The sequence below is a fragment of the Halictus rubicundus genome, chromosome 7, assembly GCF_050948215.1.
Source record: "Halictus rubicundus isolate RS-2024b chromosome 7, iyHalRubi1_principal, whole genome shotgun sequence".
In the NCBI taxonomy this organism is placed as follows: Eukaryota; Metazoa; Arthropoda; class Insecta; order Hymenoptera; family Halictidae; genus Halictus; species Halictus rubicundus.
Genome location: NC_135155.1, coordinates 5,409,338 through 5,429,564, shown reverse-complemented (window position 1 = coordinate 5,429,564; position 20,227 = coordinate 5,409,338). Strand labels below are relative to the sequence as shown.

Here is a 20,227-nt window from a genome sequence, read left to right as displayed (position 1 = left end):
TCGCATTAATTTTATTAAACGGTTTTTCGATTTCATGCAATCGTGTAACGCCCTTGACAATATATTTTGCATACATTATACAATAGATTACCATATGTAACAAATACGTTCGTAATAGAATTTACATACTTATGTGTATTTTAAAATTATACAAAATACAACATTTATATTGTAGACTTATATCATATATTATTGTTATATTATTTTATATTTAAAAAATAAAAGTAACTGTTATTTTAGGTTTAAAATTAAGGTAGGTATCAATTAAAAAGAAAAAATATCGAAAGCGAGACACGAACTAGAAATCTTCGCCGCTACGCTCTCGGCCACTCGGTTTCATGTGCGTAGGTTAACGCGAAACTCGACATGACCGAGTAAAGCGAAAAAGCCGACTTTAAAATGCAATTTTCTCGAAAAAACTTGAGATGCGTGCCCTATACTGCTTGGCCAAATTAAACTTGGACACGACATCTTCAAATAATGTCAGTTCCAAGAAAATCCGTTTCTCGCCGAGCGCGTCCTCCCCTTGTTAGTTTAGGAACACATATATAGAAAATTTCTATGGAAGTTCCGCCTCTATACAATGCAAATACTGTATGCTTTGAAGGTTATGTTCCTTCAATAGTGCGGTTGCTTCAACCACTACAAAAGCAGAAACAATTGAAACAACTGAAAGTATTTATTGTTAAGTTTTAATTATAACTTATCACAATGGCATCTGGTGTAAGATTTCTAAAGGAAGTTTATCACGATCCTTATAAATGGTACATTTCACAATTTTAATTTTATACGAATCTCATATTAGCGTTTATAACCTTTCAATCGAAGTTTGAAAGTAATCCGTTTCATAATTTGAAATATCTTCTTTAGTAACTAACAATCTCATACTATATTGTGAATGAAGACAAAATTTTAAAACACCATTTTTTTCAGGTCGGTATGTAAGAGTATTGGATTTTTCCTATTGGGTGTAAAAATTGCACTCGAATGTAAAGGAATGGTTTTAATGCCACCACTTACTGCCTAAAATTTATAAAATAATACAGATAATGCATTTGAATTTGTCACATTGTACATTTGTTTTTTACATTTTATTATTTGAATGTAACATATTATGTTATAAAATAATTGTAAGAAAAGACATCTTTTTCAAACATACACATTTTTTCTGATTATTTAATTTCTGTATTGTACATACAGCAGGTTGCAAAATGACAAAAATAACAGAATTCAATGTTCTGTATAGCTGAACATATTATTGGAACCAAGTGCAACATGTAAATATATTATAGATTCCTTTCATCAAAATAAAATATCATGTAAACTGTTGGTAATTGTAGTACTTTTTTTTAACCAATGTTCATCAATGTATACATTAAGAATAAAATATTTAATCCTTTCAATGTTATTACATACTCCTATAATGAAACCTCACACTGAAAAATAATAGACGACTGCAAATAAAAAATGTTAGCTAAGAAAAGTGACTTGAAAATGAAATTTCTTCAACATAATAATAAATAATTTACTTACTGCTATTAATTGCAATGAGATATTAATAAAAATACGTATTGATTGATTGTGCTCCTTCACTATATGTAGATTAAATATTTAACAATATACTAATTTATTGTTAGTTTACTTTTATATACTGCTTACATGTTCATCAATATTCTACTAATTACACAATTATTAAAACAAGAAGTTGTATTACTTTTATATTGTTTAAACTTATGATGTTTTATAATTACATTTATTTGTAATTTACCTTCATTACATAACTACATTATGTATAAAAGAAATACGTAATTAGTTTTGCAGTCCTCCTGTTACAATTTTTGTAAGACACTATGTTTTTTACAATTTCATAATACATATTTTAAATGTGAACATTATTGTTGATTGCACGTATTATATATGCGTTAATATCGCTACTTTAGAGTATAATTTTTTTATTACAGGTGCATTACTGCATAATTATGTTTTGCTAACGAATACATCAACTTGTACAGTACTACGCAATGATCATGTAAATTTTTTAATTTGAACTTTCCTATATTGCTACAGTGACAAACTATTGTTATATCACGTAGAAAATATTTGTATATATTTACACACTTGTATTTCTTCATTGTAGAATATCTATTAGTCCCAGGAGGATGAATATGAACTATCATGTAGAAATTTTATATTGTTCGAATAAAAAAAAAATTGAAGTTTCGATGGAATTATTTTTTACACAAAAGTTCTACATAATATTCTCTTTAACATTAGATTTTAATTCACATAGGTCGTTCGGACAAAGGAACGATACGATTCATAAAACTGGATATAGAAAATCGATTAAATAACTTCGAAACACAATACGAAGTTACATTGCAGGTCATGTGGTACATCATGTCAAAAATACTTGTATGCTACAGAGGCTGTTCATCTTCAGGTAAGTCTAAAATTTCTCCAACAAATTCAGCGACATTTGTGTCTTTTGTAGCATGTTCTGTGATAAAATTAAGCTCCAATAACTGATTGTAATTCGGACGGCGCGTATAATCCTTCATTAAACTGTAAACAATGTCAATCAACAAAGTTGCATACAAAACATTACATACATTATATTCAAAACAATTTTGCTTACCATTTATCAATAACTTCTTCAAAACTAGCAGAAAATTTTTCGGCTGGTAATTTTGGAGCTTCATCCTTTACAACTTGTTTCAGTTGCTCAAAAGGTGTACCCCAAGATTCATAAGGAAACTTTCCTGTTGCTAATTCAACAAGAGATATACCTAATGACCAAACATCAGATCTGATGTCATATTGTGAAGGGTTACCCGACGGGTCTATCCTTTCTGGCTGAAAAAAAGGTTATGATGGAGAATTTATTGAATAGATAAGAACAAATGCTTATATTATACATGCGAAATTTACGTACAGCCATGTATGGTTTACAACCAGCATCAATTGTTTTAGCAACAGAATCTACAAGATAACCGGAAATACCAAAGTCACAGATTTTTACTTCTCCTTTCCGGTTAATTAAAATATTACTAGGTTTTACATCTCTATGAATTACTCGTAACTGTGAATATAAGTAATGCAATGCACTGACTACCTGTAAATATTAGCTAAAGTTAGAATGGCAAATAATAAGATGGTAAATATACAGTTTTGATTACAATTATTCAATGTTTCCTTACTGCAAAAGCAATTTTTCCTAAGATATCCTCAGGAATGGCACGGTCATGTTTATATACTTTTGTATAAAATTTATCAAGGCTCATATCCATAACCTCCATACAAATCCAAACATCGCCTTCTCTAAATAGTGCTCCATAAAATTGCACTGTATATGGACATGCTGAGCTACGCATCGAAATATCTAAATCCATAAGTAATCGCTTTTGTTCCTGTGTGTTAACTGTTGCTGTTATTCTCTATGAAATTAATAAATGTGTTCATTGCAGATATTATTAAAATTGTTAAATTGGTCAGTGATAGTATGTGTAATACCTTAACTGCCATAATGGTACCACTTTGTTTGTGTCGTACTTTATCCACAATACCATATGCTCCACGTCCCAGAATACAGATAGTTTCTAAATCATCTGCTTCTACTACAAATGTATTTTCTCCAATTGTTATTGTAGTTCTCTTATCTAGATTTCTTGGTGGAGTACTATAATATAAGTTTATTAAAACTAATTAAAATTTAAATCATTCAACAAATTTTGCTTCATATAATCAAAATATTCTTTTTACATATATATATATTTTTTAATCTTATAGGTATTATATTGCTATTAACTCTTTGGAGGCTAAATGTTTTTATATACCTTAATTTTAGCAATTGTACTTTATATTAACATTGTATTTATGTATTATTATAACATTATTAGCAATTATATCATCAATCAAAATACATAATAGCCAAAATAAAATTGAAGCTAGAATCTTAATAGAGGACTATGAAAGACTAGCATAAATGCTATAATATGAAAAAGAGCATTATCAATAGTTGAATAGTTCAATATTCCAATAACAATACATACACAGGCATAGGAGTCCCTTCAGAGACTTGCAGTTTCAAGTTTTTCTTTCGACGTAGAGCCATGATTCAGTAGACAATTAATAAATGTTACTAGGCCTGCAAACTTGGCAGTGTATACAATTGATTACAATACATGTTTAAATGAATTGTAATGATTACTGAATACTTGTTCTGTAAAGAAATAAAAAATGCATGTTTTGATACGCTAGGATTATGTTTGGAAAAAATCTCGAAAATTGAAGGTTATGCTACAAATTCGTTGTAGGCATATATGTGAAAACAAACGGATAGAATAAAATCTTTTTGAAAAGGATTCTTGTCATAATATCGTTAGAAATAATTTCTGTAGTACCTTGTTAATAACATGACGGTATTTTACGACAATAACGTCAAAACTTCAAAGTTCCGTTGCCCATATATGAAGCTTTCAGTAAACTCAAACAGTTACATGAAATTGCTCACGACACATAACTTCAGTTTTGTAAATTCAATCTGAACCTCTCTGCATACTAAATTATTTCAGGCGCATTATACAAATATACATTGAGTATGAAACTGCAGAAATTATTAATACGAATTTTGCATTAAATAGCAGACAACCGTTTTCTAGTAAGGATGTACATTGTATAATAATTAATGATGCAACATATTCGTTACATTCAGCTACTTTAACTGTACGTCTACAAATGTAAAAGTTTACTCCAGTTTTGAAAAAATTTACAATAATGAATTATTTGTCAATTATATACCATGAAACAATGTGTATATAATGTAAATATATTTAATAATAATTACAACAATTATAATATTTGTATTGTATATAATATTTCAAATTTGTTTTATAATGCTCATATGTAATGTGTAAGATAAAATAAGAAACTGTAAATGGAAATAACATTTCTTACAATTATTGTAAAACATCTTTATAATAATTATAATATTCAGGATATTCGACTATGTTTATTAAATATTTTAGACATGGTTCTACAATTTAAAGTAAAATGCAGATCAAAAGTGATGAAATCGTGATTTCAGCTGATTTCAATTTACATATTGTAATAATTAGAATCTGTCAATACTAATGCTTGAGTAAGATTATTTTTTCAACCTAATACACCACTACTTACTATATAATAGTGATGGAAAATTTAGTTATTTTCAACAGTTTTCGCTACTATCTATTTACTATCTAAGTATCTACATACATACTTACACATTCGTGTTCAGTAGAGTTTAGTATGTTGAGTTAAACTGGTCTAACGATTAGTTTTCTGATTCTACCACACAGTGATGCAACAAGGGATTGAACAGATTTAGGTTATTGTTAATAACTTTTAAACGTAACCGAAACCGCAATTTTGTCGTTCTTGATTTTTATTTTATATTAACTTACAGAATAATTATATTATCAAAAAGAACAACCACATGTGATACTACATACACGCTTTGCATTGTACACAGATGAAAACGTGTTTATCTGAATTGTTGTTATGTGTACACAAATATGAGCGGCTGCAGAAATATAATACAATTATTATATTATAAAAGTATTATAATATAATAAAATTAACCAATATGGAAAAAGTTTGTTGTGTTTGCCAAGAAGCATGTTCATATAAGTGTCCTACGTGTAAAGTGCCATAGTAAGTATACAGAGGTTATAGTAAGTATAATAGAGGTTATATTTATGTTTATTACATTAATGACAGAATTTTATACACACGATAGTATATTATTATTTTCTACATTTATCAGATCCATTTAGGAACTGGTCACTATACTTTTTTCTGTATAAAAGACACTAATGATTTTATTTAATTTTATAAACATAATTTTGATCATAACATTCTGGTACTATAAGTCTAAACTACATAACTGAAACTTTGAATTCAAATATTTAATAATTCTCTTTGTACTAATAGAGTACAGAATAGAAATTTGGTTTTTATTCTATTAGCAATACATTGACTCTTTTGATTTACAGCATACTGATATTTATTAAATAATAAATTATATTTTATAATCTTAGTTAATCAATATACAAAAATTTATAATCTCTTTTACTTTGTTCCTGTTAGTTGCTCTGCAGCCTGCTGTAAAGTACATAAAGCTAGTAATTGTCAACCAAAACAAAAGCAAAATGAACCTATTGTTGATCAGAAAACAAATGGCAAAAAGTATGACTTTCCTACAGTAGATACAGTGCCTATTGAAAAATTAGAACAGTTACGTTATAGCGAAGAAATAAAAAATGTTTTAAGAAATCCACATGTACGTGATATTATGCGTGCAATTCTGGTTGATGAAAATCCTACAAAGGCTATTGCTTTAGCCATGACTGAACCAATATTTGTTGAAATGGCAGATGCGTGTTTAAAGGTTGTGGAACTTCCAGAAAATGACCAACCTAGCTAGCATACCTGTATCAAGTTCTGTGATGTGGTATGTTATGTATACTTTATGTATATTATGTAAACTTCTTTTTGTAGCAGAATATATTTTCTATCATGCATACATAGCTTTCAAAACTTAATTTAAGGATTATAAAAAGAAGTAGACGTAAATAAATATCGGTTTCTTAGAATTTGTAAAATATTTATTATAAATTCTGTTTTTTTGGCAGTTCTCGAACATAAAAGTTCGCACTTATAGTAATTATAATGTCGGCCATTTAAGAAAGTGGCATTATTTCAATTATTGAAAATAATAAAATTCCTAAAATTAGAAATTATATGTATAAAAAAAGAGTAAATAAGCAAATAATTTTTGTACAACATTTATGTATCTACAAACAAAAAAATATGTACTTTCAAAATTCGTTAACAAAAGTTCTGCAGTGTTCGAAATTTATTTCTAAAGCTCAGAGTGTTGAGAATGACGGAATGTAATATAATTTTCGAGATCGTTCGGTACTTGAGTTCCATCAAGTTCCTTTTGAAGGAGGTGATATCTTTTTCTGACATGAAACGCTGCCATTTTTGGTTGTCTTTCTCTTGTAAATATTCCTTTCTTATTACCACCCACTCTTATGTATGCTAAATAAAAAATTAAAAAATAGATATTAATGATTAAATGATTGTTTCTTAGATTTTCTTAAATTATTCACTCACATTGAGCCGTTCGGAAGTCAGCGAAATTCCAAATGAACTCGCCAATGAAAAAGCCTTCGCTTCTTAACTGGTCGAAGGCTTCAAAATGTTTTGAAAATATTTCTTTTTGGTATTCCTCACTCCATACATACTCAGGAAGCTGAAACGTTTGAATTTAGTAATGACGGAAGATACTCTAGTCCATGGATTTTAAATAATTAATATTTTGCAGTTTAGATTTGAGATGTGATTAGTATTTACGGAAATTAACGATTTAGAGATCTTTAACACTACACCTATCAAGTACATACCTAGCTGGTACGTGTGATTTTAATTATGCTTGCAGAAAGAAAGGTTATCTAATCAATTCCAGTGGAAGCATCTTTATAATTTCCAACAATTTTAAAATAAAAATTTTACAAGGTATTGACAATGGTAGGTTTAGTGTCAATTGCTGTATAATTTACCTCGTGTAATCCAGCCATAGTATCAGCACCATACTCAGACATAAGCACTGGTTTATTATATTTCCTATGCCATGCTTCAGCTTCTCCTATAACTCTGCTTATAATCGTATCAATACGTCCTGGGTTATTGTACCAAGCATTATAACGATTAAAGCTGATCACATCAAGATATTCACCTGCTTTATCTTCCTATGAATAAATTGAATACATTTATTTAAACATTTTTTCATAACACTTTATTTACTGGAAGACAATAGGACAATAGGACTATTAAAATGAACTACTATTTCGTGTCTGCATTGTCTCATTGGACCGAATATCAATTATGTTTTTCTTATTAGTACTTTGGTGCAAAATCGAGTCAGGAATAAAAAAAATTGTAACTAATAAATAACAGTAACAGAACGAAGAAAACCAATCGTTTCTTAAGCTGAAGTAAATCTAAAACCACAAGATTCTCTACTTTTGTTACACCGTGTACAGTTTCACATCGTAAAATCATTGCAATATGAACTGTTACCTGTACTGCTCGTGCCATGGCAATGGTAATCGGCCTGGTAGGATCGAGTGCTTTCGTGTGATGAGCAACTTGTTTAAAATACTCCCCGGCTTCAGGTAATTGTGTTCTGGGTTCATTAGCGATTGACCACATGATCACCGAAGGACGGTTCTTGTCTCTCCTTATTAGTTCCGATAACGAGTCTTTATGGCGCGCAAGGAGATTCGGCGAGAAGTTCTCTGTGTCCACGGAAGGACACTCGTCGATAATTAGGAAGCCCAATCTTTAAATGTTGAATACAGTAATAATTATAATAATATAGGGAAAAATATAATTTTATTATACCAATGAGCCCAATAAAGTAATTGCTTTATGGTCACTTTATGATCAAAATGACTGGTTCCTAATTTTTTCTTTCACAATAACCAAAATTACAAAAACTTTTTTAGTAATTAACGTTAGAGGGTAAATCTAGAAGTGTAAATTGTGTTGCAAAAAAATTTGGTAACAATATTTTGTTTCGCTTTTTCTCGTTCTACAATTGTTTCATTTCGTTCTCATCTAATAACTTTTCTTTTGTAGATTTGATGCTTTTACGGCCTGGAATGTACTCATGAGAAGTGGCTTCCATCAGAGTGTCTTCACCCCTGATGAAGCTAGCTGCAATGATGGCGAAACGTTGGGAACAAATTCCTTTTGGACACGGCTCTCTCCCGAAAGCCACTTCTCATGAGAACTTTTCTTTTGTGTAAATTGATAGTTGACATGGTAAAATGAAAAATAAATACTGACCGATCAGCCAAATCGAGTACTTCGTCGCTGTAGGGATAGTGACTTGTCCTGTAGGCGTTTGCACCGACCCATTGCAACAACTCGTAATCCCTAGCTACAGTGACTAAATCCAGACCGCGTCCTCTTAGGATTGAATCCTCGTGTCTGCCAAATCCCCGCATATACAAGGGTCTATCGTTAAGGAGCACGCTGCTATTGGTCCAGATTAACGATCTGATTCCAATCGGTAATCTATAGACATCGACTTTGGTCTCGTTCGCTACGGTCAAGGAGATCTGAGAACCGAAATAGCATTACCAAATTAAATTCACAGTTTCTGTGTCTCTGTAAACATTTTCAGAAGTTACACATTGATTATGTAAGTATGTATTGATATCCCTAAATTCTTTCAATATTTCTACTAAATTTCTTCTACTCATTATCGTCGTACATGCAGTCTAGCGGTAACCAAAATTTAATTACGAACTTTGTTTGTATTCGGAAAACAAGTGTTTTACTATTTCTAATTTTCATAGGAAACGCATTTTGTGCAAGTATTATCATTATTCTCACAGTTAGCAATCTTTAATTCCACGATATATAATTTGGACAGTAAGTCCATAGTAGGAAACATAGAAACGTATTAAAATAATTACACGCCATATTGAATTATGGCAATAGGTACCTATCACGGTTTCAACCTTGAATATTATATGATTAAGCCCCATCAGCCTGTAATTATCTGTTGTTGTTTGATCTGGCGTACTTTTCGTTAGTATGTTCTCGTTGTTCTCGTTGTAAAAGTAGAGATTTGAAACTTAAAAAATGCGTCCAGGTGTATTGCACCATTTTTGTCAACGAAATAATTCTCGAAAATGGGAAATTTAATTTTCAAATATTTTTTTCGATCCACTGTATATCGAGACATTACTGTACTTGTACATATTGATTGCCCGCAGAGGTGATGAACGAAACAATAACCGAAACGGTATCATTGAACAATGAAACATTTGTTATACCTCCAACGTGTACATGTATCCCGGGTTGGGGCTCATGCCCCTAGGCCACCAGAGTTTCGCGAATGGCACTTTCAGCGTGCCGGAGAATCCATAAACCGAGTCCTTTATAGCTGGAGTGTCTTCGGCATCGAGCAGGTTCACTCTGCAGATCGGAATTTCGTACTCGTGTAAACCGGCCGGTTGAACGACGTATTTCACGATACCTACATCACCAATTAATCCTGTTCTTACCGTGATATCTTCGACATACACACGCGGCCTTGTGTGTAGCAAAACGGGCCTGCAAGTCAAGAATTTCCGTGTTAGCGTCCGATACGCATCCGATCCGGTGCAATATAACAACCGGAACCGGCTGAATCCTTTCCCTGATAAAACCGATTGCTTTGTGCCGCCGGCGGTTTACTTTTGTCCGCTAGAATAATATTGATAGTAATCTGCCCATCACCGAGGAATTTTGACGGTTCAGAGAACAGGAATTTTTCGGCAAACGAATAGCTGGGTTAACGGGGCGACCGTTATGTTGTCGAGGTGTTGGTCAAATAGCATTTAATAAACAGTTAGCGTCCGGTTTAAAAAAAATTCTATTTCTGAACTATTGGGACCCATGCGGCCTCACTAGAATCTCTGCTAATAATTATTTAACGTGTAACCATTGATAACATAACTATTTGTGAATTTAGATGAATCTATTTATTATTTAGATAGGGATCCATATTAAATACAAATATAATATTAGATATAATTTAATTGAATCTTGGCATTTTTAAAGTAAAGTTAAAGTTTCGAAGGTCCAGTTTAGGGTGAATAAAATATTTTCCCTGTTAGATTTTTACGAACAGAATTTTTACCATAATCAATAACCGATAGTTATTTACTATTAATATTTGAAAAATTATAAATTCTTTGATATGATATGTATTTACCTAAGCATGTTTTACGTACTAAGGTTTAGTATTGATTATAAATGGTGCAAGCGTATATTTACTTGCCTGTGGATGCCGGCGTAATTAAAAAAATCGAATGTGTAGCTTTGTATGTGTACAGTTCCATTGTCGACAGCGGTGTTGATAATTCTACCTTGCGGTACGCTTGTTTGCAACAACGTATTGTCCACTGCGACGGTTATGCGATTTTTACCGCCAAATATCAAATAGGACGATATCTCAGCTTCGAACGGAAGATGTCCCATTTCATGGTTGGTTACTAACCCGCCATTTACCCACTGGAATTTACAGAAATCAACGAGGAAATCGTATAAAATTTATATTTTTCAGTGAAGGTCACCTTCATACGCTCTCTACACCTCCGCCTACGAAAACCATCAGCATAGAATTTTGTCACGCAAGTTTTGCTCGAAATATTTTTCGAAATTAATAATTTCGGAGGTATTCGAGTGGTCCACTTCAAATGGGACGTGATATATAATGTATAATAATTAGACTACGGACCTGCATGCAAAATAAAAATTTTTTATTTGAATCGCAACGAATTGAAGTCAAATAGAAATTTATTTTCTTTCTTATTATGTTTAGCAGATTGAAAATAATATAATAGTATGTTTAAATTTTTCTAATATTTTTGCTACTTAAAATTACACCTACCAATTTTTGTCATAAATGCATAAAATCCGCAGTATAATAATAATATAATAAAATAGAAAATACTTACCACCTGCGCAAGGTAATTCACTGAGCCAAACCGAACGAAAACCCTTTGTTCTCGCCAGGAAGAAGGCACGAAGAATGTTCGCTGATACCATACTGCGCCTATGTGATCCCTAAGTTCCCTCGAGGTGGTGATATCGTTGTAGGACGAAGGTACTGGCATTTGCATCACTTTTCCTGTCTAAAAAAACGATGTGTGTGTGTGATCTTAATAGACAGTATACATTCGCAAGAAGATTCTTGAAATATGCACTTTCATAAGGGCACTAAAATTTATAACCAGTGCTGGGTAATATTTGATAAAATGTACGGGGTGTATCTAGTAACTGAACTCAATCATAACTCGGTTGTTATTGGAGGGTATTTTATTCGATATATTTCGTACATGTATAAAAGAAAAAATTACGAACATAAATGAATATAACGAATGAGAAAGGTTGGGTGTATTATGTTTGTCGAATACAAAATTCTGTGTATTGTAGGCAAAATGTTTAATACATTTCAAAGTTTGTGTATGAATAATTATGAACTATTTTGCTGCATTATTATATTCTTTTTAAATACCCATTTACTAAGCCTTAAACAACTTGTTTGCTATTTCAATGATCTTAAAAAATGAGTAAACTAATAGCTTGTAGCAGCTAATAACTTGTTTATCCTTACCTTGGACAAATCGCTCGCATACCATGCCTCTTTGTAGCCTTTGAGCGAATCGTCCGATGGGGAAACTGTAAAATCCCATAGACCGTCCAAAGTTTTCACCTAAGGGAAGTTAACTCGAATTCAATTCAGTTCAATTCATGAATGAAGAATTTAGCAAACATAATATTTCTCTTAGAATTAATAAAGAAATGTCTTTTGACGTCACAGATGCTCATTTATCATTCATTTATTATTAAAATGGTCAGAAAAAATTATTTCTTGTAAAGGGGGGACAAAATGCCCCATTTTTGTTTTACCATCAGCACTTGAAAAAATATCTCACGAACAGTAAGATCTCTATCTCTGCAATAACAATAAATTGATGAAGAAGACATTTCTATAATTTCACTAATTGCAAAAAAAAATCTGAAATCTGTCATTTTGATGGCGTCAGCAGTTCTAATGTTAATGGTAAGTGATCGCAACACTAAGGAAAAAAATTACCTCTCGCGATTCACTTTCGCGTGGATAAAGCATACCAGGCAGAGGAACGGGCACATCTTCCTCTCGTGGCAAAGGTGAATATTCTATCGGCGCTTCTGGATATCCAATTTCGGGGCCCGACTCTCCGGCTGTCGCGACGCCAATGAGGAGAAAAACTAAATGCCACATTCCTTTCGAATTTTCCTGAAATCCGAGAAATCATCCCACCAAAAGATTGTCAGTTCCATCGGAAATAGTATATGTAGAAATCAATTCACGATCTTTTCATTGATTTACAAAACCATTTTCTGAAGTATATCCCCGCCATTTTAGGATTCTAAAGTATTAAATTGAACATTTATAAGGCCTCGTATTGTATTCTGATCAAATAGGCAACTTAATTATTTCTCGCTAATAGTACACGGCCATTAATAGTTGCGATGAGTATTTGAAGAATTGAAGGATTTATGATTTTTCTGTAAACAAAACTATAAGAACCAAATCAATTTCTATGTATATCTAATTGCTAGACTGTGGATCTTTATGCAATATAAAAAATGTTTGCAATGAATGCAAAACACAGGAGCCAAGTAAAATTTCTTTCTTCTATTAATTATCTTATTAGCTGAAACTAATACAATGATGTCCTTAAATCTTTTTAATATGTCCACTGTTTTAAATTTTGTACATATCGTTTGACTACTCTTAAGTAAATTATGTTGTGTTGTTCTAGAAATTGTAAAGAGGCTTTTAAGTTAATTTATGATGTAATATGATTTTATTCTGAACTTTTGTGACCCATATATGGGATATGTGTTAATAATGTTTTTGATTCGAAACTGTTTTTTAATAGATTACAAATTAAAATACGTATGTAGCGCTTTTGTCTACTAACTTTGCAGGAGATGTGCTTCGCTTGGTCAATCACGTACAACTGATATTGGCAGACGCCTTAACATTATTTTGTAGTCTCTGAAATGATATGGCTTTCAGGTAAACATTTGAAAGATAAACTTTTCCGCACCTTTGCGAATGGTTATCAGTGATAAAACAAGAAGCATTGTCAATATAACGAACATAATAAATTAAAAACTTTAAAAAGTAATTGTGGTTTCTTTATCTAATTAATAATTCACTCCTAGGAATGAAAAAATTCATTTTTAATAGTTCTTCTTCTTATTAAATATAATCGATTAATCGTTGAATTATGTTGATTAAATTTATGTTAATAGTATGAAGAAATTCTATCAACGTTAGACGTGTATTTTTTATTTTGCTTCGAAGTGTTCTGACAAATAGGATAAGTGTAAAAGTATCGTGTATATAAAACTAAATAGCTGTTTAAAAAATGCTTTGTAATTTTCAGCAAATAAACAGTCAGATTTCTATTGTCCGGCGAGTATACTGACATTTACATGAACTACATACGATGTATTTGAATAATCAAATAAACTGTTACATATTATTAAATCATTCGATAAAAGCAAAAGTGAATATTATTAAATTTTTTGCGATGAAAAGAGGATAAGGATAATCCAATTAACGGAAATTTGTCGATCGTTTATCATCAATCAGCTGCATACGTTAACGATGATAATCGGTTGATAAGGCATTCTGTTTAAAAGTAAAATTAAAATACCGCCGGATTTTACACGACATCTGCTAAATTATTCCCGCGTAATATCCGTAATTCATTTTTCATCGTTTTATTTATATTTTTCGTAATATTTATAATGTCTATCTCAATATTCGTAAATTAAAAATATTAGACATTTCGACGGATCCCGTAAACTTAATACTGTCTTCTCTCGATATATGTCCACAACACGGGTCTGTCCAGAGACATATATCGTACAGGAGATACTACTCTTTGATCCACGCAGAACGTCGAAAAGGACATCGAAGCTCTAGAATCTAGAGGCCTCGGCCGCCGAGGTGTGTAACATATGTAGGTGTTTTCATTATTTTTTTATAGGACTTTCACCAACATATTCTTGGCATTTTTAATCAACATGTTCTCGTAGGGCAAACTGTATTTACTGTATTTTGATTACAAAAAAAATTGTACAGTTCAAATAATAGAAAATATTTATGCAAAATACCAACACAAAACAGCCGTCTAATTTCTTCACAAAAATTTCCTCTAGACAGGAGACACCCTGCAAATAGTATTTGGGGCCATAACACGGATCCTCGAGGACCGTCGGAAAGAAAATGGCAGGACACGTGCAATAACCTAATACGGAGGAAGTGGGTAGATTTTAAGAGAGTCGAAAATGGAATCGATAATATTCGGGGGCTTGTTGACCCGATCCAAACAGAGGTGTATTTCACGGGTGTATCCTGTAGGGTGTCGGCTGCAGCAATATCGGCTTCCTGGCACGGTGCCCTCCTACGAGAGCAGACTTCCCTTCCCAAAGCATCAAATCGTTTCCTCGTGTCGCACATGTGCAGCGTCGCCGCTGGCCCTAATTCTTCGAATAGACACCACGAGAATTTAACAATTGCTGCTGTCTATAGCGGCGGGAACGATGCCCTCGCGAGTAGTATCGATGGATTCACGGAAAACCATCGCATACTTTGCAGATAACCGAGCAACCCGATGCGGTCGTTTCGATTACACTGCCCCGCAAAAGTATTCCGACGTCCACTCCGGGCTTTCTTCGTTTTTAAAAACCGGTTTTAGACACTAGAATCGATGTGTAGAGATCAATTAACCGTTTTGTGAATGTTAGGATGTTGCATATGAAAGGTCCGATTTTGGACAGTAACGTTGAAGAACATATAATGCCTATAGTCAATATGTTAACTTTTCCACTCATATAAAAAGAATAGTCACATTGCTTAACGAGAAAGTAAATTATATTTAAAATTAAAATTAAATATCGAAATAAAAACTAGAGATAGGACTTTAAATATCAGCTTTGTGCTTTAAAATGGTATATAATAAAGCTGTAGACTATAATAATACATTTCTATATAAGAAAGCATCAATTCACTTGCGTTCTAAAATCAGACATTTCATATGCACCAACCTGAAACATTTTCTCACAATCCTTGTAGGTTGTAAGAATCAAAAATAAGCAAAAATTATTAACCTTTTGTTAGTTAATTAATCCCTGCCATCGATTATTAAAATGGTTAGACTAATTGTTCATTCTTCGATGCTTTTGTTTGTAAGATAATCTATAATGTTGTTGCAGCATTGTTAGTCCCACAGTGTTTATTAATTATGCGTTGTGATTAGACTGTATAATTTCTATCGTGGATAGTAAATAATTAAAAATGGAAGGGAAGCAGATTTTTAATGACGACAGAGACGATTTAAGTCATCGTAATGTGTATCGGACTCGAATCAATTAAAAATGGAGTGTAGCCTCAAATGTTGAATTCACTTTTTGCCAATACTGTACGAAATATGTGTATGCATATAAATGGAATTGATTGAGGATGCAATTTATTCATTCTTGTTCAAACAAATGTGAATAAAGAATATTTTTGTTGCAATATGCATACTTGTGGATATTTTTTATAACAAAATGTACGTATAGCATGAAATCTGGATTAAAGTGTTGGTTAATTAAATTAAATTATACATTTATTTGTAATATTTGATCACACCAAGAATAGAATGAAATGATTATAAAGCATGCATGCAATTAAATAAAACGATATTAATTCTTTTAAATATCTATACACATGTCATACACATAACATGTCTATACACATAACAATTAAATGCCATGCAAATTACTGGTTCAAAGTAACCTGCTTTGTAACGTTGAAACCTCTAAGTGATAAAATTCCTTTTCTATATTATTGTATAGAAAAGTAATTATTATATACGTGTTGTAAAAAGCTAATTATCCTTTAATTCATTGTTAATTGTTTCCCACATTACGTTTAAATTGTTGTAGTAAAACAGGTTGACAAACGGACTCCTTTACACAAGTCCCCTTCTAAACAATATATTCAGTAAACAACTTACGTTTCAAATATGTACCATAACTTAAGAAAACCATTCTTAATCAAAATACTTAATCATACTTAATCAAAATCTTTTAATTAAATACCACCACAGAGTTCCCAGTAGTGTAACTTAAAAATTCAAAATAAAGTATTTATCCTAAACAAAAATGATCTCAGAATAAATATCAGCAGCGATTTTATATTCGAAAGAAAAATATCTAGGGATACGGGCCAAGTATAAATTAAATTCCAGGCCTTGCCACTAATAAAAAATCAAGCAACAACAACAAATCACAATCCACAAAGTTCTCGGCTACACACTAAACTAATAAACAACGTCCACCCTACCTCCGCACTGCCAATCAATCTACACATTTTCAGCAGTATCGTTACTCAATTATTCTTCAGCAAATGTTTATGTTTCACAGCAGAATCGAATCTCGATCCGAGGAAATGTTCTTTTTAAACGCGGTTCGCGGTCTCTGTCGCTGACAGAAATCATCGTGCGCCTGTACATAAAGGATATGCAAAATCAATTTCCCTGAAAATCCTGTTCTTGCTGCGCGGCTAAGGTCAGAAAACTTCTTAAACCACTGGAACGTGAGGTCAATGAAACTCTTCTTCGTTTAAGACACAACATTCTAGCGAGCAAAGGAGGAGGAGATCGTGCTCGTTTTCAGGTTTGTTTTTGAGACTCACCTGTGCAAGTGTCAGGCCCGAAGGTTTGCCGAACGAGTTCCTCGCATCACGGACAGATCGTATGATTTATCGTCGGACGATCCACGCTGGCTCGACGGGTAGCGTGGACAAGAAAACGGATTCGTGGCGGTTTTTCTGTTTGCGGTCCGCGGTTAACGCGGCATCGTCACACCGCGGTTGTTAAAACTTGGCACGTTCTTTCCTGCTCAGATCTTACACGCCACTAGACCAGAGAATCGGTTATACCTACCTATCCCATCGGACTGCACTGCGAGCTCGTCAGCCGGCTAGGCTGCTCTTATATACCGGGTGTCCGCGATCCGCCGGCATAAACAACCGGCCTGAACGATAAACCCGACTCATTTTCGTCTTTTCGGAGCGAGTGGTGCGCGCCGATCCGCTGTTGCTGCGTTACCTTTCAGTAAACTATCGAGATTTCCATAAACTATTGAGTTTTCCATAAACTATTCAGTTCTCAGTAAACTATTGAGTTTTGTGCAAAATTAAAATTGTACCGGAGCTGTATGGACATGTATTTCTTGTTTTTATAATACTATTATGTTAAAAACAGGACAGCAGTATTTGCACATTCCTTAACGTTTTCACTGTTTTGTATTTCGTCATCATCATTTTTGTCATAATACGTCACCATTTTTGTCGTGAATGCATACAATCCGCTAGCACTTATGGTGCTCGAAAATTTAAGATATGGGGACGCTCATTTTGACTAACATCGATTGCATTTTTACACAACGTACACTGTTACTGGACTGCCAATTTGTATACTAACAAGATGCAGGAGCTAACTAAATATTTCCTTCTTTCACTAATAATTTTAATATATAGACAATATTATATGGACATTCTTACATTCTTCTAATCCTTTCAGTGTTTTAAATTTCACCTTTCATTTTGCCATGTTTTTCACTGCATTTTTGTCATAAATATTAGTCATCCTAATTTTTGTACGTTTTGTTGTGAGAACTGGTAAAAATATATTTTCCATGTCATTGTTAGACTGCGGATTCTCTGCATTTATGAAAAAAATTAGTACATCAAATGCAAAACGATAAAATCATTTAAAGAATTTACAAACTGTATTGGTTCCAACTAATTAAAATGTTTTATTTTACACAAACATCCGCCGTCCAGTCAGTACTAGTTTTTGGCATAACCGTATATGCATGCTCAATTGTATAGTCGACAAAGTTCGCGTCGACAAAATTCTACGAATTCTTCGACAAAATAAAAGGACAAGCACAAAATCTACGCTTCTCGGTAGAACATAACAAGATAAAAAGTATCGAACATAGTTAATCAAATGTGTACTAAAATCTTGTGATTTGCAATCGTAAAAAAAAACAAAAATTCCGATGAAAAATTAATTTTCAAAATTTATAATTTCTTAGATGAACCTGATAGTCTTAATTATTATTATCATTACTTGAGACAGGAGCAACAAATTGTACGCCATCGCGAAACGGAACGTGGCGGCGTAATAATGTGTTCCGATATTCGCTATTATGGGAAAATGGACATAGAATTTATTCCTGACAAAATGAATGGCATAAACTATTTAGAAATGATCGATGTACAAATAAACGTTTAAAATATCTCATATGAACGCAAATTCTTTGCTTTGTGATAATGTTCATTTTTTACAATATTTTACGAATGTGTTTCACAAGGAATGTAACAAGACATGTTCCCCGATTATTGTCAATAACACGATGGAATTTGGTTAACGGTATTATTTTACAGCCTGCAGAAGCCGTTTATTTAGAATGTTATAAGCTTAGGTATCATTTATTACTGTCATTCCATGTTTAGCTAAGTCCTATTTTTCGTATTCTTTACAATAAATCATCAGAATTATGTTGACCACTTATCTGACTAATCATTTTTATTATACGGTCGCGTAATTTGCTATTTGTTTTTATTCTCTGCTGTATCCTGTTCATATTTTATAGTATATCTGCTTCGTAACGATTCCATTAGTATTATTATTGTTAAGAAGAGACAAATACCATGAATTATAGTTATCGCAAAATCCGCAAAGTAATATCGCGAGTAAGCTGTGCTTTCACAATATTTTCTATAATGTCCACTCTGTGGGCACACAGATATTTACAATTTTACTGATCGTAGGAAGTTATTTGGTACTCGTCAGAGTCAGTTGGGACTTTATAGGTCAGCCGCATATACGAAGTCAGCGAATCACGTTTGTCACATTTTCAGTCGCTTCAATTCACCCTAATTATTCGCGATTCACGCAACAACAATTTGCACCGTGATTTAAACAGAATTAAACGGCGTAACCGCTGTCGGTTGAACTCGGTTCTGCACCTTAAATTAGTATTCCGTGCAAATAGAGATTAGTTCGTTGACACTTGTAGGTATTCCTACCTGCTGGAGTATGTTTCCGGACTTCTTGCTCGGCGTTCGGTGTCCCTATCTGGTGTACATACAAGACTGCGTTATCAGGATGACGTTATTTAAATTCTTTACGTGCATGCGCTTTAAACGCTTTATCTGTGCGCTACAGACATGTTCCTCTACATTTCTGTTATCGCTTCGTGATTCGGTTGATACACGATAAAAAATTCAGCTCTGCGCTAATAGTAATAGGACGCATTTCCACATCTGCATCGATAACATTATGTTAGCGTTGTCAACAGTGCTGGGCAAAATAGTATTTGAAGTAGAAAGTAGTAAATAGTTTATTTTATTTTTAAAGCATACCTATAATCATGCAAATAAATTATTTTATTTAGAAGAAAAAGTTTTTGAAATATTATTTAAACATAGCATTTTATTTGGAAAATATTGAAAATAGTGAGACTTATTTTGTAGGACTGTGTAAAACAGTATTTCAAA

At 32.5% G+C, this 20,227-nt stretch overlaps 3 protein-coding genes and 2 long non-coding RNA genes across 8 annotated transcripts in view; 2 read left to right on the top strand and 3 right to left on the bottom strand.

Annotated features, from left to right (window-relative positions):
- LOC143355632 (uncharacterized) overlaps positions 1 to 20,227 on the bottom strand; it is a 155,069-nt gene that overhangs the window by 5,347 nt on the left and 129,495 nt on the right. The window lies entirely within an intron of this gene.
- Positions 409 to 1,329, top strand: LOC143355960 (uncharacterized). Its single transcript, XR_013082588.1, has 2 exons — positions 409 to 764; positions 934 to 1,329. It is a non-coding gene; the product is annotated as an uncharacterized LOC143355960 (long non-coding RNA).
- Positions 989 to 4,633, bottom strand: Lic (dual specificity mitogen-activated protein kinase kinase lic). Its single transcript, XM_076791220.1, has 7 exons — positions 4,401 to 4,633; positions 4,050 to 4,219; positions 3,511 to 3,676; positions 3,198 to 3,434; positions 2,933 to 3,112; positions 2,636 to 2,853; positions 989 to 2,562 (listed from the first exon to the last, which is right to left on the bottom strand). The coding sequence occupies exons 2-7, from the start codon at positions 4,109 to 4,111 to the stop codon at positions 2,418 to 2,420; spliced, it is 1,008 nt and encodes a 335-aa protein (XP_076647335.1). The 5' UTR covers positions 4,112 to 4,219; positions 4,401 to 4,633; the 3' UTR covers positions 989 to 2,417.
- Positions 5,288 to 6,764, top strand: LOC143355959 (zinc finger HIT domain-containing protein 3). The gene is made up of 4 exons (XM_076791221.1): positions 5,288 to 5,365; positions 5,444 to 5,691; positions 6,127 to 6,490; positions 6,672 to 6,764. Exons 2-3 carry the CDS (start codon positions 5,624 to 5,626, stop codon positions 6,461 to 6,463), a joined length of 405 nt encoding a protein of 134 aa, XP_076647336.1. The 5' UTR covers positions 5,288 to 5,365; positions 5,444 to 5,623; the 3' UTR covers positions 6,464 to 6,490; positions 6,672 to 6,764.
- Positions 6,632 to 19,893, bottom strand: LOC143355957 (beta-glucuronidase). 4 transcript variants are annotated; one of them, XM_076791219.1, is made up of 12 exons: positions 17,351 to 17,472; positions 12,704 to 12,886; positions 12,221 to 12,319; positions 11,562 to 11,738; positions 10,883 to 11,115; positions 9,894 to 10,173; positions 8,896 to 9,170; positions 8,125 to 8,386; positions 7,605 to 7,793; positions 7,159 to 7,297; positions 6,856 to 7,083; positions 6,632 to 6,763 (listed from the first exon to the last, which is right to left on the bottom strand). In XM_076791219.1, the coding sequence occupies exons 2-11, from the start codon at positions 12,869 to 12,871 to the stop codon at positions 6,902 to 6,904; spliced, it is 2,004 nt and encodes a 667-aa protein (XP_076647334.1). In that variant the 5' UTR covers positions 12,872 to 12,886; positions 17,351 to 17,472; the 3' UTR covers positions 6,632 to 6,763; positions 6,856 to 6,901. The 4 variants fall into 4 exon arrangements, with proteins under 4 accessions (XP_076647334.1, XP_076647332.1, XP_076647333.1 ...); XM_076791217.1 differs by lacking the exons at positions 6,632 to 6,763; positions 17,351 to 17,472 and adding an exon at positions 19,757 to 19,893 and having other exon boundaries at positions 6,809 to 7,083; XM_076791218.1 differs by lacking the exons at positions 6,632 to 6,763; positions 17,351 to 17,472 and adding an exon at positions 17,601 to 17,629 and having other exon boundaries at positions 6,809 to 7,083.

Coding starts and splice junctions, on each gene's coding strand:
- Lic (XM_076791220.1), bottom strand. CDS start 4,111: ATGGCTCTACGTCGAAAGAAAAACTTGAAACTGCAAGTCTCTGAAGGG. Junction 3,435..3,510: donor GTACCATTATGGCAGTTAAG/GTATTACACATA, acceptor TTAATTTCATAG/AGAATAACAGCAACAGTTAA. Junction 2,563..2,635: donor GAAGAAGTTATTGATAAATG/GTAAGCAAAATT, acceptor CATTGTTTACAG/TTTAATGAAGGATTATACGC.
- LOC143355959 (XM_076791221.1), top strand. CDS start 5,624: ATGGAAAAAGTTTGTTGTGTTTGCCAAGAAGCATGTTCATATAAGTGT. Junction 5,692..6,126: donor CCTACGTGTAAAGTGCCATA/GTAAGTATACAG, acceptor TGTTCCTGTTAG/TTGCTCTGCAGCCTGCTGTA.
- LOC143355957 (XM_076791217.1), bottom strand. CDS start 12,871: ATGTGGCATTTAGTTTTTCTCCTCATTGGCGTCGCGACAGCCGGAGAG. Junction 11,739..12,220: donor ATGCGAGCGATTTGTCCAAG/GTAAGGATAAAC, acceptor TCGTTTTTTTAG/ACAGGAAAAGTGATGCAAAT. Junction 7,298..7,604: donor CTATGGCTGGATTACACGAG/GTAAATTATACA, acceptor CAAACGTTTCAG/CTTCCTGAGTATGTATGGAG.